This window comes from Danio rerio, chromosome 6 (genome assembly GCF_049306965.1).
Source record: "Danio rerio strain Tuebingen ecotype United States chromosome 6, GRCz12tu, whole genome shotgun sequence".
Classification (NCBI taxonomy): domain Eukaryota; kingdom Metazoa; phylum Chordata; class Actinopteri; order Cypriniformes; family Danionidae; genus Danio; species Danio rerio.
The window spans coordinates 60,212,935-60,240,832 of record NC_133181.1 but is presented as its reverse complement, the minus strand read 5'-3'; the positions used below and the strand labels follow the sequence as shown (position 1 = coordinate 60,240,832).

General features: G+C 36.4%; 2 protein-coding genes across 3 annotated transcripts in view; one reads left to right on the top strand and one right to left on the bottom strand.

Annotated features, from left to right (window-relative positions):
• Window positions 1-27,898, top strand: part of itcha (itchy E3 ubiquitin protein ligase a) — a 48,371-nt gene that overhangs the window by 5,438 nt on the left and 15,035 nt on the right. The window contains exons 2-17 of one of the 2 annotated variants that reach the window (XM_009302759.5): window positions 1,666-1,723; window positions 2,553-2,694; window positions 7,405-7,529; window positions 10,216-10,347; window positions 13,483-13,531; window positions 13,980-14,152; window positions 14,466-14,655; window positions 17,550-17,645; window positions 19,740-19,857; window positions 22,238-22,307; window positions 22,663-22,747; window positions 23,586-23,714; window positions 23,918-23,990; window positions 25,365-25,436; window positions 25,536-25,624; window positions 25,708-25,867. In XM_009302759.5, coding sequence (XP_009301034.1) covers window positions 1,699-1,723; window positions 2,553-2,694; window positions 7,405-7,529; window positions 10,216-10,347; window positions 13,483-13,531; window positions 13,980-14,152; window positions 14,466-14,655; window positions 17,550-17,645; window positions 19,740-19,857; window positions 22,238-22,307; window positions 22,663-22,747; window positions 23,586-23,714; window positions 23,918-23,990; window positions 25,365-25,436; window positions 25,536-25,624; window positions 25,708-25,867 — 1,728 coding nt within the window. In that variant the 5' untranslated portion in view covers window positions 1,666-1,698. Of the gene's footprint in view, window positions 1-1,665; window positions 1,724-2,552; window positions 2,695-7,404; window positions 7,530-10,215; window positions 10,348-13,482; window positions 13,532-13,979; window positions 14,153-14,465; window positions 14,656-17,549; window positions 17,646-19,682; window positions 19,858-22,237; window positions 22,308-22,662; window positions 22,748-23,585; window positions 23,715-23,917; window positions 23,991-25,364; window positions 25,437-25,535; window positions 25,625-25,707; window positions 25,868-27,898 lie in introns of both variants that reach the window. The other variant, NM_001287095.1, reaches the window with a different exon arrangement.
• LOC141386375 (uncharacterized) overlaps window positions 3,867-27,898 on the bottom strand; it is a 506,139-nt gene continuing 482,107 nt past the window's right edge. The window contains exon 2 of the mRNA XM_073954774.1: window positions 3,867-6,945. Within this exon, the coding sequence (XP_073810875.1) occupies window positions 5,900-6,945 (1,046 nt within the window). The 3' untranslated portion in view covers window positions 3,867-5,899. The remainder of the gene's footprint in view (window positions 6,946-27,898) is intronic.

The following is a 27,898-nucleotide window of genomic DNA, read 5'->3' as shown; positions in this document are numbered from 1 at the left end:
CTGGCACTATAGCCACACCAGCCCACATTATCATACGTACTGTTTGTTTGACATTCTTGCCAAATTTTGATTATGTCCGCGTAACCTTTGATTGAGTCGGCCCCTCTCGAAACTGTCACCGATTGGGCCAAATGCTTAACATTTACTATTATTATTACTATTATTACCATCATCAACGTCATCATAATATTCACATGTTGCACGAGATAAAAGCTGCCTGCATGTAAAAACAATACATATAAAAAAATAATAAAAAAAAAAAAAACTGACCGGCCCACATTTAAAAAAATGGTCCGGCCCATCTAGCATTTGACAGAATTGCCAGATGGCCAGTCCGCCCCTGGTTAAGGATCGTCTGATTGGATAATCTGTCATTAGCTAAAGTTGGAACAGCTGTGAACAATCATAAGCACGTGATCCTCTTGAAATTTGTTTATAAATAAACTTCACTTAGAATATTTCTAACAAGTGCAGTTTAATTGTAATATGCTTTTTAAAACTAATTTGTAAACATAATAGTTTCAATAACTAATTTCTAATTTGATTTATTTTATTTTCTTTTATTTATTTCTTTTCTTTTATTTATTTCTTTTATTATTTATTTTCTGATTTGATTTGTCTTTGCCTTGATGACAGTATAATATTTTACTAGTTATTTTGGTTGGGTACTAGTATTTACCTTATAGTGGCATTTTACAAAGGCTTAACTAGGTTAATTAAGCAAGTGAGGGTAATTAGGTAGATCAATGTGCTTAATTGCAGGGCTCAACAATAAGGACTGCCCGATGGCCCGGGGCCAGCATGTCGGTTGCTTAGGACAGTAGACAGGATCATTACTGGCCCGATCGGGCCACTGATGCCCTGTCACTATAAAGTTTATTTTGGCTGGGACTATTTGTCAATTGCGTGCAAAAACTGTCAGAATCGAGAAACAGTTTGTGTTTTTAAGCCTTGAAATGCTACCTTCTCTATTCCTCTTATCTGATTGGATGTTGTGAGCATGTTATTTTTTTCATAACAACCAGTACAGTGAAGAGACAGCAACATGGCGTCAACATCAAGTGATGATGCCACAGGAAAACATTTGTTTCTAACATCTTGGAAGCAGACATTAATGAGGGTAAACCACGACTAAAAAAATCAAGTGATGTTTTGTACAGTTTGCATCTTTTGTTTTGCAATAAAATACCTGCACATTTTGCTACGTTTGTTTGCAAAACCCTTTGAATTTTGCTCATTATACATTTATTAACATTTTTTAAATATTTAAATTCTAGATTTACAAAAATGTATACATTTTTTTGTTTTGATTTGTGGCTAGGCTAAGAAATAGCTTTTTTTTTTTTTTTTGGTGGGGCAGTGAAAATATTGGCAGGACAAGTCAAAATCTGAACCACTGGTCCGATCGGGCCAGTAGAAAAAATCTTTAGCGTTGAACCCTGGATTGACCTTGTAACTTTTGAAAAGAAGGTAAAAGAAATAAGACTTTCTAAAAAGGATGAAAAATATATAGGAAAATTTGTAAAAATCTCTGCTCGGTTAAACATCACATGGACAATATTTGAAAGAATTTCACTAATAAATGGAGCCTTCAACCTTACTTCTTTCTTAGCATAACATTTTTATATAGAAATTAACAATATTATGCTTATCTCTTCATTTTAGATTTGAGCTGCAAATGCTGTTAATGGCCACAAGATGAAGGCTCAACTTCAGATAACAGGTGAGTTTTATTTATTAAACAAAATGACCTGATGACCTCACATATGTTGGCTGTCTTTTTTTTGTGGAATCATTGCAATGCATCGACGTGGTTAGCACTGTGGCCTCACAGCAAGAAGGTTGCTGGTTTCAGTCCTGCCTGGGCCAGTTGCTATTTCTGTGTTGAGTTTGCATGTTCTCCCTGTGTTGGCTCCTCCGGGTGCTCCGGTTTCCCCCCACAGTCCAAACACATGCACTATAGGGACATTGATTAACTAAATTGGCCATATTGTATAAATGTGTGTGTGAGTGTTTATGGGAGTTTCCCAATACTGGGTTGCAGCTGGAAGAACATCCGCTGCATCAAACATATTCCAGAATAATTGACGGTTCATTCCGCTGCGGCGACCCCTGATAAATAAGGAACTAAGTTGAATGAATTGTGTTTTAGTTGTCATATTAAAGTTTATTTATAAAGCACTTTTTTTTTTTGGAAACACCAGGTGTTCACCAAAGTGCTGCACAAATATGAGTTCAAAATAATAATAAAACATTATGAAATATAATATAGTGGATTAAAAATAATGAGTAAAATAAAATGTGTTTTACACTGTGTTAAACGGCAGACTATAGCGCAGATTAGATTTAGCTAAGCTAGACTTAAATACAGAAAGTGTAAATGTTAAGTGAGTTTAAAGCATCTTCTAAATGACTAAATAGTAATGTAAAAGTGTTTAGGCCCTTTTAACGTGTAAATGGAGACTGTTCCATAGTCAGGGGACAGCCACTGCAAATCTCATCAAATGAACTACTTTAATTGAACTGTGCTTCTGTTTGTCGTGTTTTCTCAGTTCTGTCTGCTAAGCTGCGGGAGAATAAGAAGAACTGGTTTGGGCCCAGTCCTTATGTGGAGGTGTTTGTGGACGGACAGTCGAAGAAGACGGAGAAATGCACCAACACCCACAGTCCCAAATGGAAACAGTCTCTCACTGTGTAAGAGTCAAATATACTGAATCAGTCGCAGAGTGGATCCAGAAGCATTACTCCTAATCTTATATTAGGGCTGCATGATATTGGGAAAATCTGACATCGCAATATTTTGTAATTCTGCTATATATTTAGCAATACTGTATACAGTATTATAACAATACTCAGCATATATGAGTTCACCCCTCACAAATCTCTCTTTTAAATTCATGTTTTATATAAGATGCTATACAATTATTATTTTATTATTATTTATAATAAATTTTAATAGATTTTTTCAAGTTTAATATTTTTCATTAGTTCTGTTGTTTTTGTTGTTAAATATTATGTTTTGTTTTCTAGCATTTCTGTTTAGCACATGTTTATTAGATTGCATTTATTTTATTTAAGCAAAATAATAGCAAAAACTTCATTTAAATTGTACAATTAATACTATTATTAGTAATTAATACTAATACTATTATTAGTACTATTATTAGTACTATATTGTATTAATAATTGATGGCATGGTGGTCCAGTGGTTAGCACCATCACCTCACAGCAAGAAGGCTGCTGGTTCGAATCCCGGCTGGGTCAGTAAAACATACTGGAATAGTTGGCCGTTCATTCTGCTGTGGCGACCCCTGATCAATAAAGGGACTAAGGCCGTACTCACACTAGGTACAGTTGCCTCGAACCGGGCCAAAGCACGCTTGTCCCCCCCTCCCGTCTCCCCCGACGGCCCGGGCTCACACCATATCGGGCCTTGGCACGCTTACGTCATCGCTGCTGCTCTGTTCAGTGAAGCGCTCTCTATGGCAAGCCTTTTTAGCATTTAAATCTTTGTTCTGACTCCATAAATATATTTAGAGATATCTCTAATTATATTTTGACTAGTCATAATTATAATTCCACTACTCAGAATGACAGTTGATGAGATATCTGCCATTACAATTGTACTAGTACGAAATCCGATTGGAGATATCTGCAAATATATTGTGACTGACTAGTCATATTCCTCCATTGACTTCCATTGAAAAATATTTGCAGATATCTCCAAATGAATTTTGACTAGTAACAATTGTAACTAGAGATATTTTTTTTTGAGTTTTTACTAGTCATAATACATTTGTATATAATATTGTATATATGTATATTTGTACATAATACATCTTTAATTCATCATATTTAGAGATATTTACAAATATATTTGAAGATATCTCTAATTAATTTACTAATAGTCGAATTACAGTTGTAGATATCTTGAATTGGATTTTTGACTAGTCAAAATTCATTTGGAGATATCTGCAAATATTTTTCAATGGAAGTCAATGGAGGAATATGACTAGTCAGTCACAATATATTTGCAGATATCTCCAATCTGACTAGTCGAATTATAATTATGACTAGTCAAAATATAATTAGAGATATATCTAAATATATTTATGGATAGTCAGAACAAGGTTTAAATGCTAAAATGGCTTGCCATACACTCTCACCCAGTACCACAGTAGAGATTTTTCTAGTTATATCGTTTCAGTCGTTTGTTATGCATTGACATGCAGTCAAATATTTCGCCAAACAGTCCTTAGGGATGCGGTGACACGCAGTCAGATATTTCACCGGACAGATCCGCCACTTTTGGCACTCATAAACAATCATAAAGCCCTCGTGCTGCAGGAATGAGGAGGTCTGCTGAAGGTGCAGCTGTGGTGCAGTGAGGGGTTTGCGTCTTTAATAAACTACGGCAGTTTGCGTTCACTGAACAGTAAGAATGATTAATAAATCCATATAAAACAGTCCCTTAAAAGTCACGTATCGCTTTCAGTTTCGGGCTTTGGCGTGTTTTGCACTCACACTACAAACGTATCGCGCCAAATCCCAAGTGTACCGCGCTCAGGCACACCTCTTCCAACCGGGCCAGGGCTGGCCAAGTAAACCGTGCTTGAGCCCGATTCAGCGCACTCACACTTCTCAAACGATCCGGGAAACGGGCCTGGGCACGGTACGGATGGCATAGTGTGAGTAGGCCCTAAGTCAAAGAAAAATGAATGAATGAAAAACTGTATGTTCACACTGAAAGCGGCGAGAGCGTCAAAGTAGCCGGACGTCATTCATTTTCAGTGGGAGCCGCCTGCGATAAGTGGTGAGGAGCAGGGCAGCGCGTCTTCCCAAGTCAACTTTATGGTAATGAGCCATGACATGGTTCGGTGGCAAGCAATCAGAATGTAGAAGTCCACCGCTTGAAAGGAGTCCAGAGAACACAGTCACTGTGAACTTTGGTTCCGAACACAGTTATTCCCAAGGGTTTAACCATAGGGGTTTGATTAATGCCATTGCTGGATTTCCAGTTATTTGCAATGTTGTCTTACAGGAACATACATTAAAAAGTTACTGGCCAGTTACTGATGTGCATTAATGTTATATATGTTTTTTTTCTTTAAAAAAGCAGAAATCTTATGCGATAATACAAAACAGTATAGCTGCTTCAGTATATTTCAGACAAATGGACACATTGGATAATTAAGTGGAGCAAAGCTACACCATATGCGACTTGATCTTCCATTGTTAAATGAATTTGATAAAAAGTATGCAATGCTAGAAAGCATGTTTTATGCGGGAATGTACCTGATATGCTGCAACGGCCCCTTTAAATACGTGATCAATGTAGCGAATTTTGACGCTCTCCCCACCGGAGCTGAAGGCAGACAGCATTGTCGCCAGGGCGGCCAGAGCAACCTTTGACACTCACTGCCTTCGGTGTGAACGCACAGTAATTATACCATAAATATTCTCATAGAATCTGGTAAGATTAAACACAAACAAACTTATTGTATTAAACAAACTAATTATTTTTGCAGATATTTTGCTTCCATGTCAGGTTGTTGACAAGGCGAGATTTGAGAAAAATTCAAGTTTAATTGCATTACCACAGTTGAATAAAATAATACGTATAAAAGTTTTAAAGGATAGTTCACCCAAAAATGAACATTTACTCAGTATTACCCTCAACCAATTCCAAACTTTTATGAATTTCTGTCCTATGAATAATATGGAAGTCGATGGTTACTCGTTTCCAACATTCTTCAAACGTATCCTTTTTTTTTTTTGTTCAGCTGAAGAAAGAAACTCATAAAAGTTTGAAACAAGTAACAGATGAGAAGGTGATCATTTTTGGGGTGAACTGTCTCTTTAAGTTTGCAATAGTCCTCAAATCAAATCACTTTTATTGTCACAACATCAGCAGCACGTGTGCTATGATGAGTGAAAAGCTTAGGTGCTGGCTCCAGACAGTACAAAATACAGACAGTGCAAATAAAATGACAGTGCAAAATACAGGAAGTGCAAATAAAATGACAGTGCAAAATACAGACAGTGCAAATAAAATGACAGTGCAAAATACAGGAAGTGCAAATAAAATGACAGTGCAAAATACAGGAAGTGCAAATAAAATGACAGTGCAAAATACAGGAAGTGCAAATAAAATGACAGTGCAAAATACAGGAAGTGCAAATAAAATGACAGTGCAAAATACAGGAAGTGCAAATAAAATGACAGTGCAAAATACAGGAAGTGCAAATAAAATGACAGTGCAAAATACAGGAAGTGCAAATAAAATGACAGTGCAAAATACAGGAAGTGCAAATAAAATGACAGTGCAAAATACAGGAAGTGCAAATAAAATGACAGTGCAAAATACAGACAGTGCAAATAAAATGACAGTGCAAAATACAGGAAGTGCAAATAAAATGACAGTGCGAAATACAGGAAGTGCAAATAAAATGACAGTGCGAAATACAGGAAGTGCAAATAAAATGACAGTGCAAAATACAGGAAGTGCAAATAAAATGACAGTGCAAAATACAGGAAGTGCAAATAAAATGACAGTGCAAAATACAGGAAGTGCAAATAAAATGACAGTGCAAAATACAGGAAGTGCAAATAAAATGACAGTACAAAATACAGGAAGTGCAAATAAAATGACAGTGCAAAATACAGACAGTGCAAATAAAATGACAGTGCAAAATACAGGAAGTGCAAAATAAAATGACAGTACAAAATACAGGAAGTGCAAATAAAATGACAGTACAAAATACAGGAAGTGCAAATAAAATGACAGTGAAAAAACCAGGAAGTGCAAATAAAATGACAGTGCAAAATACAGGAAGTGCAAATAAAATGACAGTGCAAAATACAGGAAGTGCAAATAAAATGACAGTGCAAAATACAGGAAGTGCAAATAAAATGACAGTGCAAAATACAGGAAGTGCAAATAAACTTGACAGTGATATGTGCAATGAATAGGTGTCCACATAGTTGTAGGCAGTGTTGTTTCACGTATGGATTGGTTAAAGTGCAGTGCATGCTACATATTGATGGTGTGCAGTGAGGGGTATGGAAGAGTCTGTGTGGGGTGTGTTAAATGTTCATCAGCCTGATAATCTAAGGGAAGAAGCTTTCCTTCAGTCGGCTGGTGCGTGATCGGATGCTGCGGAATCGTCTGCCTGAGGGTAGCAGAGAGAAAAATCTATGGCTTGGGTGGCTAGAGTCACTGATAATTCTCTTGGCTTTCCTCATGCACCGCCTGGTGTAGATGTCCTGGAGTGAGGGAAGCTCACCTCCGACTACGTGTCCAGCAGTTTTACTTTTAGTGTACTTTTTACTGACTTAAAAAAGTACTTTTTAGTGTTGGTGTATAATAATAACAGCACTTCTCTGTTGATCTTATTCCTTTAGGATCGTCACTCCTTTCAGCAAGCTAATTTTCCGGGTTTGGAGCCACCAGACACTAAAAGCGGACATTTTGCTTGGCGTGGCCAGTCTGGAGGTCAGCGAGACCTTAAAAGCCAACAACATGAAGAGTGAGTTTCCACATTCTCCACATCTGCAAATCTAACCTTCTGGTCTGGTATATGTGTGCGCTCAAGTCTGATTTATTGCCTCTTAGTAACAGAGCAAGGCAGGTGAACTGACTCATCATATCAAACAAAGGGTCTTTTCAGAGACTATGATCATGTGGGAGTCATGTGATGTGAATTTCAGCAGCGCATATTGAATGAGTGCAATCAGAAAGCGCTGAGTAACCCAGAACCAGCTTACAGTTTCCTTTTCCTGTGACATTATCAAGTGTCACCGTGAGCTTGTTTGATTAGTGGAGCCAATTTAGCTTTTCAGGTCATCCTCTGTCAATATGAGCTTGATTAACTTTATTTAATTGATATTTCGCTTGTGTTAAAACATGCTGAAATGATATTAAATTAGTAATAAATTCTTATCAGTCAGTACTTTGTACTAAATATTTATTTTAGGCATTTCAGTCAAGATATGGTTCACCTGAAAATGAAAATGTACATTACAAGTAAAACAAATGCGGTTAAACCAAAAGAAGAACTTTTGAAGAATGTTGGTGAGCTTAAAATGTTGGCTGTGGAAGACAATGGTTATTGGTTTTCAAAAATCTTATATAAATAAATATATTTTTTGCCTTAAACAGAATAAAACAGGTTTGATGAAATGCGCATTTATTTCAACCCAGGCTCATTCTGAAGACGTAGCCCTATATACATTTCTGAAGAGTGCCAAAATCGTCCCAGGAGGTACTTTTTTGTGCAGTTTTTGTTTTTGCAAATCCACCATAGGCCGCTGTGTATGCTTTTTGAGATACCAAATTTCTCTCGTGGGTGCCATTCGCGCCTGCTGTTCTCATGTAAATCCACCAGAGGCTGCTGTCGACTACCTGACTGACTGACTGACTGACTGACCAATCAACTGACCCACACTCCTCTTATTAAATCCAACCAATAGTGTTTTCAAAAGCACCGATTGACCAGAGCTCACTGACTTCGCTAAACCCAATAGACAGTTTTATAAAGCAATCCAGAAAAAGAAAAGCCCTCGCGTGATTTTTACCACATTGTGTCCCTGTTATTTACTTGTTTATTTTATTTTTTGGCTCTTGGCCTTTGTCTTACCCCCCTTTCTGGAACAGGTCTTTGCCAGAATCGAACCCCGTCATCATAGTCAACTCCTTTCTGCGTTTCATGTCCGCTGACGTACATGCCGAACTACTAGTCAAACTGGTAACAGTGGGAAAGCTGTCCACACGGAGGTAAGCGATCAGCTGGTAAGAGTGAAAAGGAGTGGTGTCATGCCACCCTGTAGCATTCGTTTTAAAGATGTATTCCAGCCATATGTACTTCTGGCTAGATAATTCGCGATCTCCAGAAATGTATATAGGGCTATGTTTTCAGAATGAGCCTATGTTGTTATTTTTCCCTTTCACAAAGCATTTTAAAAAAATATTTTAAATAATACCGTGGATTTCACGGATTGTGAAAAGTCTTAAATTTATTTATTTTCTTGTCGGCTTAGTCCCTTTATTAATACGGGGTCGCCACAGCGGAATGAACCGCCAACTTATCCAGCAAGTTTTTACGCAGCGGATGCCCTTCCAGCCGCAACCCATCTCTGGGAAACAAAAGTCTTAAATTCCATAGTAAAAAAGAAGGCCTTAATTAACCTTGAAGCGTTTTAAATCCACAATTTAGTGGTCTTAAAAATGCAATTGAATCCACCACAAAGAAGATTTTGTTTTCGTTTTGAAATCTACTTAAAGCTCTTGGACTATCATCATGCAGAAAAACATAGTCAGAACTAAAGTCCATTTATAGTCTTTGGCGGAACCCAATAAAATACACGCTCACTGGGATTATGTTTACGTAATAGATGAGATTTCGCTTGCGTTAAGATAGTTTACGTTATTATAGCTTGTAAAATCTGCATCAACCTGGTTTATTATTAAACAAAGAACTACAGAAGCAATGAATGACCAGCCAAGGACCGAAACCTGTTGATATTTCTCATGACCAGCTTGACTATAACATTTAACATAGGCTCATTCTGAAAACGTAGCCCTATGTCCTCTCCTACAGAGAGGAGCTGCTCATACTGACAAGGTTTCAGTCTGGCGAAGAACTGTTCTAGAAAGCAGGTAAGACAAAAACAAAAGCCAAAAAATAAAATAAGCAAGTAAATAACAGGGTAAGAATGTGGTAAAATCTGAAAACCTGGTAAAAAAATCAGACGACGGCTTGTCTTTTTCTGGATAGCTTTTCAAATCATTGTGGGTTGGGTTTAGGGAAGTGGATAGGTGGGTCAATCGGTGCTTTTGAAAACACTATTGGTTGGCGAGTCATTCGGTCAGTCAGTCAGTAAGTCAGTAGGCAGCAGCCTTTAGTGGATTTATGTGAGAAGAGCCGGCATGAATGGCACTCGTGAGAGAAATTTGAGGTCTCAAAAAGCATACACAGCATCCTCTGGTGGATCTTCAGAATGAGCCTGGGTTGATAAAGTTGGTCTTAAATTTCATTCTGTGTGGTATTGAAATGTCTTAAATATAACCTGCCGATAACCTGTAATATTTTTTTAAATCTTCTTTATGCACCAGAAAACACATGGTCAAAAAGTGCTGATGCTGAATTCAGGGCTGTTAAGTTTACATGTGTAATATTCTGTCCACAGTGTTGACTGTTTGTGTGTTTGTCTCAGTCTGTGAGGTGGTGCAGACGCTGCAGTTGAGCTCAGACAGAGGGCGCTCGGAGCAGGTTGGAGATCTGTCTTTGTGTCTGGATGGACTTCAGGTGGATGCAGAGACTTTCGCTTCAGAGGAACAAAAGCACAGTGAGAACTTCATGAAGAACAAAAAAGCACAAATTCTATGTGGTTTTACTGTATGTCTGTTTACCTTTTTTAAAGTAATGTACTTGCAGTGTAACTATTTATTTAACTACTGAGTAATATTTAATAAGTATTAATTAGTTAGATGTACTTACTATATGATTGGGATTAGAATTGAGTTAGGTTAAGGGTTAGGTACATGCATAATTCATTGTAATTACTATAGTAAGTGCATGGAACGTGTAACTGCGGTGCCTTAAATTAAACACAGTGTTTGCGGGGTCTTAAAATGTCTTAAATTCGCTGAAATATTGACTTGTAGGTCTTAAATCATTTTAAATGCATCTTAATTTTCCAATGTCCATGTAAAGCTACCCAATTAGGCCAACATCTGTATACAGTCACCAGCAACACATCTCATTAAACTGTTAACAATATGTTTCCTCAAAATAACATTTGTAAGTCCTCCATGTGTTTATAGACCATATGTGGTGAGGACACTGACCTGGACAGACTGTTGTACATTTAGTTTATTATAGTTTTCAAAGATTGTCAAAGAAAAGTTGAAACAAATGTATGAATTGTTTACATGTTTAAAAACACATTATTTATTATTATTATTCAGGTAATTTAAGTTTTTTTTAATAGGACAGGTAAAAATCCTTACAGTTTAGCTTATGTATAAGTCTGAAATTTCATTCATAATGGTTTTAAATAGGCCTTAAAGGGCACATAGTTTACCTCTTTTTTTATGATGTAATATTAGTATTAAGGTTGTTCTGAGTGTGCCAGATTAGGTTCAGTTCAACACACAGTTCAGATGTTTTTATTATAATGTGTTAAACAGTGTCATGTTGGGGGCGTATACACAGCATACTGTTTTAGGGGCGTGTTGCTTCACAGTTTCGGCTTCCCGCCCAACGTAACAAGGGGGCGGAGCCAAGAGCTCCCACGCTCTGTGTTTACAACAGACAGATAAACAGAGAGAGAAGCTAAGCTAAGCTAGTATCAGCATTCCGCTGACTCGGACACAGACCAAGCAGAGAGTATAAAGTCATTTGTGTCTTTGTATAGTCTCGGTGTACAAGTGCCGAGCTTTTACACCGAGACTACAAACCACACACACTGAACTTAACTTAACACTTAACTTTGACTGAGGCACCGAATGCGCCGCGACACGGCACACCAGACACTCAGTGGCACGGCAGAAACATGAAGTGTCCCGAATCGTCACGCCACGCATTCCAGAACTCCAAACACAGGCCTCCACCAGGGCAAACACAACGGCGCTGGGACTGCCGAGCCACTGACCCGAAGCTCAGCCGCGTACACCCTGACAGTAACCCACACACAGAACTCCAAAATGCTCGGCGGTGCGCCATGCAAAAGGTACAAGCAATAAATCCGATTAGAGCGATAATGTGGAGAATATTGATCTTGTGTTGAGCACAATGAGCTTTTCATCTAAAAATAGAGCAAGGGTGTTCCTTTAGTGATATCGCTTTGACTCATGTTGAAAATGGCGGACGTGCAACAAGAAACTGAGGATATGATCGTGACGCGAGGCTGTCAATTAATATTGGTGGGCGGGGGGAGCGCACTCCTATGTAAAGTTGCGGTCGCTCTGAAAACCGCTCTAATTGTTCGACCATTTTTATGTTATTAAATTGAAAAAAAGGACTGTGTGTGTTTATTTCACCCCAATATGATGGTCTATACACTATATACAGGGCTTAACATTAACTTTTTTTATCACCAGCCACAGTGGCTAGTAGTTTTCCAACGTTACTAGCCACTCTGCATTTTCACTAGCCACAATTTTGTTGTTGGGAAAATATTTTTATATGCATAAATATGACTCTGACATGCTAAAATTAGTTGATTTAGATTTTGTGGCATGTCCACATGCCTCCTCGTTCATTTCACATTTTGTGTGTCGTGTATGAGCAAATGAGTCATGGTTTCATAGTGTTATACTGCAATTAGTTTTTATTTCACATATTTCACAAAATTAAGGATTTACCTAATCTCTTACCACTCCAAACAATAATTATTTCTTTGGCACAAATTTTAAATGTGTCAAACAAGCTAAATATAGCTGTATACTATAATTTTTATTTAACAAAACATTTCTTTTAAAAAGCCAAAGAAAAGCAATCGACTTTTAAAAATAATTATTGTCATGTATCACAAATACGCCCAGTAATTTGTCCTCGCTAAAGATCTCTCAGATCACCAGTTAACTACACATAAATGGAGAGGTAATCTCATATCAAAGCAATATTGTTGTAAAAAAATGATAATTAAACCATATAAGCAAAAATAAACGTAAGCAAAAGAAAGCAGGTGAAAAACATACTGTGTAATAATGAAAGCATGATCACACGGTTAAGGCCAATTAATAATCTGTTCAAAGCGAAAGCAACCGGTGCTGCTTACAAAAACACATATTTGGAGCTCTTAAAAGCAGCAACACTGTGTGTGCATAGCATTACTTTTTTGCCTGACTATTTGAAAGAGATCCAATTACAGTTGCATTCCAGGCACGGTTGCTTCAAGGAAGGAAAAAGAAGCGTGCACGTGCTTTAAACAGTCATGCGCATCACATCAGCTGTTAGCGCGAGTGATCATCCTCTCATTCCGTATTCATCTGCTTTCTTCTGCTCGCACGAATGCAATTTTTTTTGTTAGTCGTGCTGTTATTCCATTCTAAGATCACATTTGCACGCATATTGGGTCATCCTCATAGTTGAAGTCTGCTTTTTTAGAAAACCACAATTTAAATATTATTTTCAACCAGCCTAAGTGGCTAGTGGGAGTGACTGTCTAACCCTCCAAAGCTGAAATCTACCCGCATTTGGCGGGTTGGCGGGTGTTAATGTAAAGCCCTGACTATATATACACACATGTCTGGCCAAACAGCTTGAAAAGTAGATTTTTCACCATATGTACCCTTTAAAAAGTCTTAAATGTGACTTGATGAAACCTGTAGAAACCCGCATTAAAAGGTACCGTAAGATTTATCTCATCCTAACTCGTTTAGCATGTTTTAACAACAGTTTACAGATTTACATTATTACACTGAAATATAGATTTACTCTACATCAATTTGATCTGTTTTTTTTTTTTTCATCACAGATGCTGTTGTTAATGGAGAATCCAGACTGAACGGGGATGCCATAAGAAGGTAAAATAAAGATTTTTCCACTCTGTTTTGCCTATTTTGAAGAAATACCATCATATTATTTGCAATAAGAGCGTGAATCTTTCTCCTATTGAGTTTCTTGGTGAAATGAGTTTTTCAGACCGATTCACTCTGTGTACATTTTATAGATCGTTACGCAAAATATGTATTTTTAGATGTATTTATTTCTTTTATATTATGCTTGACATCTATTGATGTTAAGTAGCTCTTGTGCAAAAATCTACTACTGTAATTACTTTTAAAATCAACACTTTACACACCGTTACATGATAATTACACACTGATAATGAACTGTGAACAAACATAAAATTCTATTTGACTAATATTTACATAAATTATTAAATGCTTAAATATCAGTGGTAATTAATAAGACCTCATTGTTTATATTGTTTGCGGCAGCTGAATTTTGTTTGTTGTGTTGTTGTTGCAGTCGAGACTCTTCTCCATCTAGTGACATCACTGACGATGCGCCTTTGCCCAATGGCCATGCAGTGGGAAGCTCCGCCTCTGCATCTCCATCCACTGGGGCTTTGAGAGCACCGCGTCCCCTTCGACCCCAGAGACCACCGCCTGCTTCACCACATAAACATACTTCCTCCACAGGTAGAGGATGTTTTCTTAGCAGTTTAAATAGGATCAGAAAAATGTAGATGTTTTCAACTAGGGTTACCTGCGTCACGTGTATACCCTAAGCTTATAGACATACCTTCCAAGGCGGTTGCTCAGCAGCCATATATTAATAAAATTATAGCGCTTCATACCAAACTTTTTTTTAATCGATATTGACAATAGTGTTCAGTCAGTAAATACTGATACCAAATTTATCTCCTAACCCTACGTTATATATTGTCATCGTTTGGCAAAATGAGTTTAGTCCAGGCTGAGTTGTCTGATTACTTTATTGTCGTATTTATAGCATCCTCTACTGGCTCGACTCCCACTCACGGCAGCAGCGCTCCCAGTCCAGAGATGTCTCCACGAGTGTGTGTGAATGGAGAAACCGAGAGTCAAGGGTCAAGCTCGGGCTCAGGCTCAAATCAGGCACCCAGAGCCAGTCCAACACCACCCAGAGCTCCAGCCATCACCAACGGCCCTCTTCCTCCAGGGTACATCAGACAAATACAGTCTAATACAAGCGCTTATTAAATTCAGTGTGTTTACTTCTTCATCAGTTTGGATGAGTTGCTTTCTAATTTAATTGTTATATTTAGTTGACAGATCTCCTGTTGCATGTCAGAACGAGAATAAAAAATTTACTGTGTAAGCAGGGATTTAGCTATTAGCTGATAGATTTAGTATTAGGTTACTTTAAAATAGTAATTGCATCAATAAAATTGTATTTCACTTGCTTTTATAATGACTCTCTGAAAAGTAACTTTAATTTAATAAGTACTTAAAAGTAACTTTATTAGTTGACTAAATACTATAAATCCACATAAATCTTAACACATAGAAATTAAACTCTAAATTCTTTTAACTTCAGTCAAACTGTATTTGATTTGTAATGTTAAGTTTAATTTGTTAATGTAATGGCACTTACATTCTAAGCAATATATTAATATACACTCACCGGCCACTTTATTAGGTACACCTGTCTAACTGTTCGTTAACGCAAATTTCTAATCAGCCAGCAATGCGCCTTAAAGGGCACATAGTTTACCCCTTTTTTATGATTTAATATTAGTATTATGGTTCTGAGTGTGCCACTTTAGATTCAGTTTAAAACACAATTCAGATTTGTTTATTATAATGTGTTCAAAAGTGTCATGTTGTGGGCGTGTACACAGCACGCTGTTTTAGGGGTGTGTTGCTTCACATGAAAATTAGTTTCGACTTCCCGCTTACCGTAACAAGGGGGCGGAGTCGAGAGCTCACCCGCTCAATAGACAGGCAGACTGAGAAGGAGCAGGAGTGAGAGGATCAGCATTCGGCCGTACATGTACGACTCGGATACAGACCAAAATCATCAGTACAAAATCATTTGTGTACTGAACTAAACTCTATACAGCCAAGTTTTACAGCCAACTGTGTTCTAGTTTCAAGTGCAAAGCTTTTACACCTAGACTAATAACCACGCACACTCAATAAACTTTGACTGAGACACCGGATGAGCCGCTCAAAGCCGTGACACGGCACAACAGACACTCTCTGTGGCACGGCAGAAACATGAAGTGTCCCGAATCGTCGCGCCACACATTTTAGAACTCTAAACACAGGTTTTCATCAGGGTGCACACACAACGGTGCTCCAAGTTGGCGGCTGTCTGCGTGCACCCCAACAGAAACTCACCCCCAGAATTCCAAAATGCACGGCGTTGCGTCAGCGTTGCAACATGCAGAGCGGAGCTTCTGGTGTGCGACCTGCAGGCAAGTTTGTTGTTTTATTTCCAATGGAGAGATGCGCACATGAGGCAACGCGCTTGCACTTTTCCAGCTGCACCTAAGATCACAGGGAGCTTCTGTGATTGTGAGAAATGCGAACAGCTGAAGTTTAAGGTAGACTCAATGAAAAGTACACGTTTGCAAACCTACCTAAAGTTACAACCAATAATTCCGATTAGAGCGATCAAGTGGTGAATGTTGGTCTTGTGTTGAGCCCAATGAGCCTTACATCTAAAAATAGAGCAAGGGTGTTCCTTTAGTGACGTCGCTTTGACTCACGCTGAAAATGGCGGACGTAAAACGACAAACTGAGGATTAAGGGGCGCGTGCCTATCAATCAATATTGGTGGGCGGGGGGACCGCACTCCTACGTCAAGTTGCGGTCGCTCTGAAAACCGCTCCAATTGGTCCACCGTTTTTATGTTGGTAAATTGAAAAAAAAAGCACTGGGTATGTTTATATCAGCCCAATATGACGGTCTATACATTATATATAAACACATGTCTGTCCAAACAGCTTGAAAAGTAGATTTTTTTAACCGTAGGTGCCCTTTAACACACCTCCTTTTTTAGACCAGAACACCTATGGGTGGAAATACATTTGCTATTTAAACAGCGAAATTGACTGCAAAACATCAAATTGACTCTTGCTCCGAGCTGAAACTAGCAAATAACAATTGTCTCGCGCCCTGCAACGATTGTATGACAGGGCCCTCTGTCTCTATTAGAGGTTTCAGTAGGGTTAAAAACACTATAGTATTTACTGTAAATTACTATAGTATATTTTCAGGTGGGTGTCTGACAGCTAAAAAAATTTATCTGGTCGCAGATATCGCAGCCTCAGTTACTTTTTACCTCACACTTTTTGTTAACATTTATTATTATTTATTTAGGATATGCATTTTCATATTCTGACTCCACTGCCTCTTTATTATGTTGTTAAAATGACTATAATTAAATATAATATATTATTAAGAATGAAATATCGTGTTCTTTGGAACAGTGTACTTGTATTATGCAAAATATATAGCGTACATATATTGTCATTCTGGCATTATATAATAAGTGGCATAAAATGGCCTTTAAATCAGTGTTTCTTAACTGGTGGGTCTCGGAAACATTTTCAGTGGGTGTGAGTGTGTGATAAAAAAAAACAACAAAAGTTTAAAATTTAACTTATTTTGCTTATATCAGACTTTTATTTTGAAATGCACGTGCGACAACCGTCCCATTTGACATGTGAAATTCCAGTGCAAGTCGGACCCCGAATATGTAAAGTGGGGATTTACATATATATAAAAATTTGGGTCGCGGCTTGATGACCATGTGAAAATGTGGGTCCCATGGCCAAACCAGTTGAAAACCGCTGCTTTAAATGACAATAATATTGTTTATCGCAATATATTGAACAACAAAAAATAGATGCCATGACAGGCCTACCCCTCTGAATTTATTTATACAGAACTGTTTAATTTATTGACAGTATTTAAAACAAGTAAATTATAAGTAACATTAACAATATAACTGCTTATATCATTTTTAAGTTGAAAAGTAATTGAATTGAAGAATCCATCACATATGTTGGCTGTATTGTATTTTCTTCTTTGTGTTTTCTCATAGCTGGGAGCAGAGAGCGGATCAGAACGGACGCGTTTACTATGTTGATCACATCGAGAAAAGAACCACATGGGAAAGACCTGAACCTCTGCCACCAGGGTAACCAGTGATCCTCAGAGGTTGCTTTTCAGTTTAACAGATTCATCAGAGTTGTATTTTGCATACTAAACATTACATATTATGTGCATATTAAGACACTAATATACATACTGAAGAGTTGCTTTTAAGCCAGGTCCAAGCTCTCAAATAATTACGTTTTAAAGAGCATCTGAGCAATGAGTAAATAAAGACAGCAAAAGGATGTGCGATAATAACAAATAATGAAATCTTGCTATTATTTGCTGGATATTTCTGATCATATAATCATTTAATATGTTTAATATGATTGTTAAAAATTTATTTAGCTTTTAGCTTTATTTGTATAGCGCTTTACAATGTAGATTGTGTCAAAGCAGCTTCACATAAATGGTCATAGTAATTGGAACAGTGTAGTTCAGTTTTTAGTGTTTAAGTTCAGTTCAGTTTAGCTCAGTTCAGTGTAGTTTAATATCATTACTGAGAGTCCAAACACTGAAGAGCAAATTCATCGATGGGTAGCTCTACCGATCCCAAACCATGCTAGCTAGAGGCGACAGCGGAGAGGGAAAAAAACTTGACCGATTGGCGAGTGAAGAAAAAAAAAAACTTGAGAGAAACCAGCCTCCATTGGCACCACCATTTTGATTTCTCCGCTGGCCAAAAGTCTTGTGCAGAGCTGCAGTCTCAGCGGTGGAGGCTGGATGCTGGCCTCAGCGAAGACTCGTCTGTCCCTGGAGCATCACTGGAATCAGTTTCATGTTCTCCACTCCTCCATGACCAGCGCAGCAGCTGCTCAGGACACGGCCTGGTCCCGGATATGGAAACCTTGGGATCATCTCATCGCTGGTCTTGGATCCAATCAGTGACTCCACATAATCTGAGGACCTCGGGATGAGTATCCCCAGGTGGAAATGGAGAATAAAGAGAATAATTAGCATAGCTGCTGTTCATAGTGTACATGAACAAGATGCAGAAACTTGTGTGGAAACCCGCTAAGTGATGTATTGAGTGTATGCTTTACTAAACAGATAGGTCTTTAATCTAGTTTTGGACTGGGAGAGTGTCTCTTAGCCTCGGAGTGTAGGAGCCATAAAGGAGAAGGCTCGACCTTCTTTACTCGACTTTGCTATTCTAGGTACTACCAGAAGCCCTGAGTTTTGAGATCTTAAAGAGCGGGTTGGATTGTAGCGAGACAGAAGGTTGGTTAGATAAACAGAAGCTCGATTATTTCAAGCTTTATAGGTAAGAACGAATATTTTAAAATCAATACAAAACTGAACAGGCAGCCAGTGTAAGGAGGATAACATTGGGGTGATATGATCATATTTTCTAGACCTGGTAAGAACTCTGGCAGCTGCATTTTGTACTAATTGAAGTTTGGTAATAGATGATGCTGGACAGCCAGCAAACAGAGCATTACAGTAATCCAGCCTAGAAGTCATAAAGGCATGGAATAGCTTTTCTGCATCTGAGATGGATAGCATACTTCGTAATTTAGCAATATTTCTCAGATTAAATTATTTGTTCTAAAACCGATTTATTTAGGAACTAAACAGTAGAGTGTTGATTAAGACAAACAAAAGCCTTTGTGCAGAGCTATTTTTGGTAATGAAACTTAAAAGCGACATTGTATTTGCGCTGATATTCTGGAAAACTGCACTCTTGCTTGTCGAATTATTGATCTGCATATCTTGCAAATATTGTAAATAAAGTAAGTAAAGTAAGTATACTTAAAGTGGTAAGTATATTGTAAATATTGTAAGTAAAGTAAGTATTTGGTGTTTAATTTGTAATTGTACTTAGTGTGTAATTATGTATTTATTTATTTAGACAGAAAGTTGGGCAACGCTGCTTGTATAAATGTCGTTTAAAAATTCACACATTGTTAAAGCAACAATTACCATATTCATTTAGCAGGCGGTAAATATCACACACTCCTAAAACAGCATTTAAGCTTACTTTAAGTCTTTATTTTGTTACTTTTATTGATTTTCATGTATTTTGTAGACATTCATCATCACAATGTTATTTAGAGAATGCTGTGTGTTTATGCTGTAGTTGGGAGCGACGTTTAGACCCAATGGGCCGTGTGTATTATGTGGATCATATAAACAGAACCACCACATGGCAGAGACCCACGCTAGAGTCGGTGCGCAACTATGAGGAATGGCAGAACCAGCGCAGTCAACTTCAGGGAGCCATGCAGCGCTTCAACCAGAGGTTCATCTATGGCGTGAGTTCATGTGGAGTAGACATTACAGCTGTGGCGAGAAAAAAAAACTGTTCAAGAAATCAGTGCTGAGGTTTTCAAAATGCATTGCTGTTCTCTCTTGAATTAATTCTGAACTTAGTTTTTACCAACAAATGGCGCTGTATGCTTTACAAACAGCCAAACTCTGCTTGCATCCAATTGCTTACAAATACCACTTGAAACTAAAACAATTATTAATAAAGTTAGGAAACGTTTAAGCAAATTACAAGAGTGTTCATAGTGAGTTGTTTTTATATTAATCACATGGCACAGAAGCCAATTTTCATTACTCAGGCAAAGTACAAGCACTTTTCATTGTGAGCAATTGAGTTCATGGTTAAAGACCAGCATAGAGCTTTATCTGCTATTTAAAATTAGCCTAGAGTGGCATCTGCTATTAAAAACTAGCATAGAGTATCGTCTGCTGTTAAAGAACAAGTCTAGAGCTCTGTTTGCGGTTTAAAACTAGCCTAGAGTGTCATCTGCTGTTAAATAACTGTCTTAAGCGCCGTCTGCTGTTAAAAAACTAGCCTAGAGCTCTGTTTGTAGTTTAAAACTAGCCTAGAGCGCCAATTGCTGTTTAAAACTAGCCTAGAGCACTGCCTGCTGTTAAAAAGTAGCCTAGAGCGCCATCTGCTGCTAAAGACCAGCCTAGAGCACCATCTGCTGTTAAAGACTAGCCTAGAACACCATCTGCTGTTAAAGACCAGCCTAGAGCACCATCTGCTGCTAAAGACCAGCCTAGAGCACCATCTGCTGCTAAAGACTAGCCTAGAGCACCATCTGCTGTTAAAGACTAGCCTAGAGCACCATCTGCTGTTAAAGACCAGCCTAGAGCACCATCTGCTGTTAAAGACTAGCCTAGAGCACTATCTGCTGTTAAAGACTAGCCTAGAGCACCATCTGCTGTTAAAGACCAGCCTAGAGCACCATCTGCTGCTAAAGACCAGCCTAGAACACCATCTGCTGCTAAAGACCAGCCTAGAGCGCCATCTGCTGCTAAAGACCAGCCTAGAACACCATCTGCTGCTAAAGACTAGCCTAGAGCCTGTTTGCTGTTTAAAACTAGCCTAGAGCGCCATCTGCTATTAAAAACTGGCATAGAGCACCATCTACTGTTAAAAACCATCCTAAAGCACTGTCTGCTGTTAAAGAGTAGCCTAGAGCGCCATTTGCTGTTTAAAACTAGCCTAGAGCACAGTTTGCTGTTTAAAACTAGCTTAGAGCGCCATCTGCTGTTAAAAAAACTAGCATAGAGCACCATCTGCTGTAAAGAAACCAGCCTTGAGCACTATCTGCTGTTAAAAACCATCCTAAAGCACTGTCTGCTGTTAAAGAGTAGCCTAGATTGCTGTTTAAAACTAGCCTAAAGCACCGTTTGCTGTTTAAAACTAGCCTAGAGCGCCATCTGCTGTTTAAGAATAGCCTAGAGCACCATCCCTACTGAAAAAAACAGCTTAAACCAGAATAGGCTGGTTGGCTGGTTTTAGCTGGTCGACCAGGCTGGTTTTAGAGGGGTTTTGGCCATTTCCAGCCTGGTTTCCAGCCATTTCCAGCCTGGTCTTAGCTGGTCGGGCTGGGAGATGACCAGCCAAAACCAGCTATGTCCAGCTTAAACCAGGCTGGTCAAGCTGGTTTTAACTGAACTTAGCTGGTCATTTTCCAGCCCGACCAGCTAAGACCAGGCTGGAAATGGCTGGAAACCTGCCTGGAAGTGGCCAAAACCCCTCTAAAACCAGCCTGGTCGACAAGCTAAAACCAGCCAACCAGCCTAGGCTGGTTTAAGCTGGATTTTTCTGCAGGGATCGGCTGTTAAAAACTAGCCTAGAGCATCATCAGCTGTCAAAAACTAAGCCTAGAGTGCCATCTGCTGTTAAAAACTAGCCAAGAGCGTCATCGGCTGTCAAACACCAGCCTAGAGCACCATCTGCTGTTAAATACTAGCCTAGAGCGCCAACAGCTGTTAAAAACTAGCCAAAAGCGTCATCGGCTGTCAAAAACCAGCCTAGAGCACCATCTGCTGTTAAAAACCAGCCTAGAGCACCATCTGCTGTTAAAAACCAGCCTAGAGCACCATCTGCTGTTAAAATATAGTCTAGAGCGCCAACTGCTGTTAAAAGCTAGCCTAGAGCGCCATCTGCTGTTAACCACTAAGCTAAACTTGATTCGAGAGAGAATAGCAGTAAATTTTTTTAAATCTCTGAATGAATTTCTGAAATATTTTTGACACAGTTGTAACAGGACATGCAGTCAGATGTTGAGTTTTTTCCTTAGATGATTTTTAATAAAAAGAATCACCTCTGTGACCTTAGCTGAGGGTATTTCATCTGCTCTTGTTCTTTCCTTCTGCTCATGTCTTCAGCTGCAGGAACAGCTCGCGCCGACAGCTAATAAAGAGTTTGACCCTCTGGGACCGCTGCCGTCAGGATGGGGTGAGTCTGTTTTGTGCTGCAGAAAGAGGAAATTTCATTTCAACCTTAAAATAGAGCAGCTCATACTGGCTTTTTTTTTCTCTGTGTGTGTTTATTTTGGGACGTTATCTATTTGCACATTCTTTATACACTGAAACATAATGTGTGATTCAATCATTTGTGATTATTTGGATGCCGTGTTATTTTAATCAGGATTAGTCACTCAAAAACAATTAAGTGTGTGTGTGTGTGTGTGTGTGTGTGTGTGTGTGTGTGTGTGTGTGTGTGTGTGTGTGTGTGTGTGTGTGTGTGTGTGTGTGTGTGTGTGTGTGTGTGTGTGTGTGTGTGTGTGTGTGTTTGTTTGTTTCGCTCACAGAGAAACGTACCGACAGTAATAGGAGGATGTATTTTGTTCACCATCCTACAAGATCCACACAATGGGAAGACCCTCGCACACAAGGGTGGGATCATTATGAGCTGCACGCAATATATTTATACAGTACTATTTAATATTTATATACTGTTGCAATTCTATAAATATTTACAATGTTTTTTTATTTTTAGTTCAATTTTTAGCCGTTTTGTTGCATGCTTTTGTCATTTTTTTTGTTAATAGTTGAAATAGTATTGTTTTTTTATTGTTTTATTGCTATTAAAGTTTTTTATTAATATTCTGTGCTTGCTTATAAATTTGTAAGCTTATGTTCATTTCAATGTACTATTATTTTAATTTTCATTCATATTAATATTATATTAAGCTTTTTTTATATTTTCAGTATTTAATTGATTGAAATTGTGAGATATTTAGTATTTTTGCTGCATTTTTTTAGATATTAATTATATTTAATACAGACAATGTATTATGTTTTATTGCAATTTAAATTATTTTATTTTTTATGTTTAAATTTCATTTAGTTGCCATGGCAGCATTTGTAAGTTTTATATTGAATTAATCAAGTTTTTTAAAATATTTTTTATTCCTTATCTTTTTATATTATTAGTATTATTATTATTATTATTATTATTAATATCATTTTTATTATTATTATTATTATTATTATCATAATTTTTATTATTATTATTTTTTATTATACATTTTTTGCAACTAAATTACCTAATTTCTGTTTTATAATTATTATTATTATTATTATTATTATTATTATTATTATTATTATTAACCAAATTTCCTCCTTTCTGTATATTATTATTATTGTTATTTATTTGTTATTTATTTTATATTTTTTTACAAGCAGGCAATAAGCATTATATTTGTTGTAATTAATTGTTTTAATTTGTCAGGTTGCTAAATGAGAAGCCTTTGCCGGAAGGTTGGGAAATGAGGTTTACAGTGGATGGGATTCCCTATTTTGTGGATCACAACAGAAGAACTACAACATACATAGACCCCCGTACAGGAAAATCCTCGCTGTGAGTTCTTATATTATTATAAGAAAAACTTTTTTATTTTTAAAACCTTCAGCATGTTGATTTTACACAGTGACGCTCCTGTTTCAGTGTACAAATTAAGTTCAATGTTGTTTTGTTTTGTTTTTAATCAGTGCTGATGCATTGCAGTGAGGTTGTGTGTGGTGTTTTACCATCTGTCTGTTTGTGTCTTTGTGGACCTGCAGTGAGAACGGCCCTCAGATCACATACGTACGAGATTTTAAAGCCAAAGTGCACTATTTCCGCTTCTGGTGTCAGGTAAGACCTCATGGAGGAGTTATACTAATTTAAAATGATTTTTTATAAAGCTGTTTTAATATCTCCTGATGTCTTCAAATCTCTGATGTTTCATTTAAGAAGTCGATGCTTAAAACTTTAATTTAAAATCTTGAATTAAGTCATTTTATTGTAAATTATTGGGGGACAGTGCAGTCTGCTTCCAAAAGAAGTTGTGAGTTTTTGCAAGTTATTTATCATATAAAAATGATAATTAACATTTAATAATGACTAATATACATACACTACCGGTCAAAGGTTGGGGTCAGTAGGGTTTTAAAATGTTTTAAAATAAGCTTCTCCTGCTCACCAAAGCTGCATTTATTTAATCAAAAATACAGTACAAATTGTAAAATTGTGAAATGTTATTGCACTATAAAATAACTTTTCAAAAGTAGTTTTTCATTTCATTTAATAATTTATTCTAGGGATTTTAATGATGAATTTTCAGCTTCATTACTCCAGTCTTCAGAGTCACACGATCCTTCATAAATCACTCTAATATTAATTATCATTGTTGTTATTTTATTATGTATAATGTATATTATTATTATTATTATTATTATCGGTAATAGTAATAAAAAATAATGACTGGAGTAATAATTTCCTTTAAAAACAACATGTAATAAGTTATAAATAAATATTTTATAAATAAGTAATTAACAATTAATTATTATTTTTTACATTTAATAAGGGACACCTTGATGAGCAAAATAATGTTCTTTAAAATAAAAACTGACCTCAAACCTTTGACCGGTAGTGTATATTATTGCATAGTATTATTTATTTGTTTATTTATCTTTATGCTGTTGTAATTAACAAAAATATGATTATTAATTATACAGTTTATTATATAATAATAAGTGTCCAAACCTTTGTTTTATTTCACAAGTCAATGTTTAAAACCTATTTTAATATATTGAAGAAGGTCATTTTTGTGATTCTTTTAAAAAAAATTTATTAATTGGCAGAATAAAATAATATATTTTTAGGCTTTTTTTAAAGTTATTTATCATATAAAAATGATAATGAATATTTAATTACTGATATAAATCTATAAATGCTTACTATGATTTATTTATTTTTTATGTTATATTATTGTTTTTGTTTTTATATTAATAATATAAAAATATTATTATATATACTTCATATTTTATAATAATAATAATACTAATATATGTATGATATAACCCATTTTTTGTAAAAAAAAATATATACATTTAATTTATCTGAAATAAATATTAAAACATTTTTTAATTTAAGAGCTTATGGACATAGTTCCAAAACTAATTAAAAAAATTATTTGCAAATGTAAATATTTATTTATTAATTAAAACATGTATTTTAACACCACAGCAATTATCAATGCCTCAACACATCAAAATCCATGTGAGTCGCAAAACGCTGTTTGAGGACTCATTTCAGCAGGTAAATGATGATTTATTTACACATATTTAAAGTTTAAGGGTCTCATTACATGCGATGTGCAGAAATAAATTATACATTTTTAAAAATTGATTTATTTAGATTATGGGTTGCCATCCACAAGACCTGAGGCGAAGATTGTGGATCATTTTCCCAGGGGAGGAGGGGCTTGACTATGGAGGCGTGGCCAGGTACATAACATCATTGATGGGAAGGGATGCACTGAGTTGACATATGCACACATGCACATTAATGCTGTGTATTTCTGTGGCAGGGAATGGTTTTTCCTGCTCTCGCATGAGGTCCTGAACCCCATGTACTGTCTGTTTGAATACGCCGGCAAAGATAACTACTGCCTACAGATTAACCCAGCATCCTCCATCAACCCAGACCACCTCAAATACTTCAAGTTCATCGGCCGCTTCATTGCTATGGTATGATAATCATGATGAAGTGTGGGGATGTAATGACGAGCCAAAAATTATTGAGACAATCTAATTGTGAACATGACAACCTAAAAACATGCAATTCTGAGTGTGCCTCACATAGGTGAGTGGGCTTGACAGACCACCTGTAGAAAACGCACTCTTTAACCTCTCTGACACTTGCACCAATTTTGCAGATTTTCACCAACCATCACTCAACATCACAAAATTAAAATATATAATAATATTAAAACTCATCGAATCGTGAGTGAATGAATCATTAAAGCAATACTGAAGATCACACTGTACAGTTGAAGTCGAAATAATTATAGCCCTCCTGTGAAACTTTAATTCTTTTAAAAATATTTTCACAGTGCTGTTTTACTGAGATAATATTTTTACAACGCATTTTTAACAAAATTGTTGTAATAACTCATTTCTAGTAACTGATTTTTAAATGTTTTTTCTAATATGTTTCTAGTTATTTTGCAAGATACCAGTATTCAGCTTGAAGTACAATTTTAAGGCTTAACCAAGTTCATTATAATTAGGCCATTGTCATTGGACAACACTTTTTTTTTTGTTTATTCATTTTGTTTGTTCTTTTGCCAGTCCAAAAAAAATTCTTAAAGGGCACCTATGATACAAAATGATCTTTTGGGACATATTTGGACACAAATGTGTAAATTTTTTACATTTCCTGATGTTAAAATAGGATCCAAATCCCAGTGATTTTGAGGCCCACAGCAATGTGACGTAGGAGTAGGGTTTTGATTGACAGGCATGTGTTAACATGTCTCCGTAGTAACGGGTATAAACATGTCCACAGAACATTTCGTCACCTTAGAATTATAAGGTTCTATCTTACATTTTTGTCAAAATTAAGTTATTGACATATTCTTATTAAATGACAACTTATTTACATTGTGATTTTTTTTTTTTATAAGTTGTTTATATTTCAAGACTTTTTATTTAAAAAAACAAAAACTATTTATCTAGAAAGTTGAACTCTAGCTTGGCTCTATAAGGTTCTTTCTGTGAGCCAATCAGCATTTTTAATGCACGTACGAGGACCAATCAGGACCAGCTTTCTTTGTCATTTGCCGGACTGCTCCATTGACAGCAGGAAACACCAGAAAGACAAAATCACAAATAATCAAAGTCGGCTAAATAATGCTGCACCCCACAAAATTGAGATGTGTGTAAATGTGATGATTTAAAAGCATTTTTTGACATTTAGATTAAATGTTAAATTTTACATTGTTGAAAAAGAAACAAAATATTTGTAAAAATTATATATTAAATGTGAAATATTTTAATTTGTGTATATATAGTCAGTGAAACACTTTTCAGTGTTTATTAAACTCATTTGGTCATCGTCTGTTGATTATGCAGTCTTTTAATTTGATATTAAGCCTTGAAGTGCAAATACTTTATTTAATTCATGGGGCATATAATTCAATAAATATAATTCAATAATTCATCTAAAGCATAAAGTTTTATAATTATGATCATATTAATTACATAAAATTAACATCTGCACTAGATAAAATATTTAGCACAGCCTTGTGTTAAATTTAAACAAGTAAAAAATATTCATCCTACAACATTAAATAAATTTTATAGAAAGCACAAATGTTTCTTCCTCACGCCTCAACATATTGTTACAACACCAAACTATATATTTTTGATTGTTTTTTATTGAAAAGTAATGCTTCAATTAATGATCTGCCAGATATAACCTTATAATTCCTAGTGGAAAATGACTTTTCAGAATGAAAAGGTTCTATCTGCATTTACCCTGGTTTATTTACTCCAATTTGCAAATGTAGGAGAACTAAAAGATAGTTTACATTTAGAGTACCTTTGGGGTCTCTGTCATGTTAATGTATAAAAGAGAACTCTTACATACATACTGTTTGCTATATGGAATGCAAAAACTTTAAAGCTCAATATCTCAAAATCATTCAGAACGCAGAGAGAATCTTATAGTTCCAAGGTGATGATTTTTCTCTTGGAAACTGCGATTAAAAGATCTGT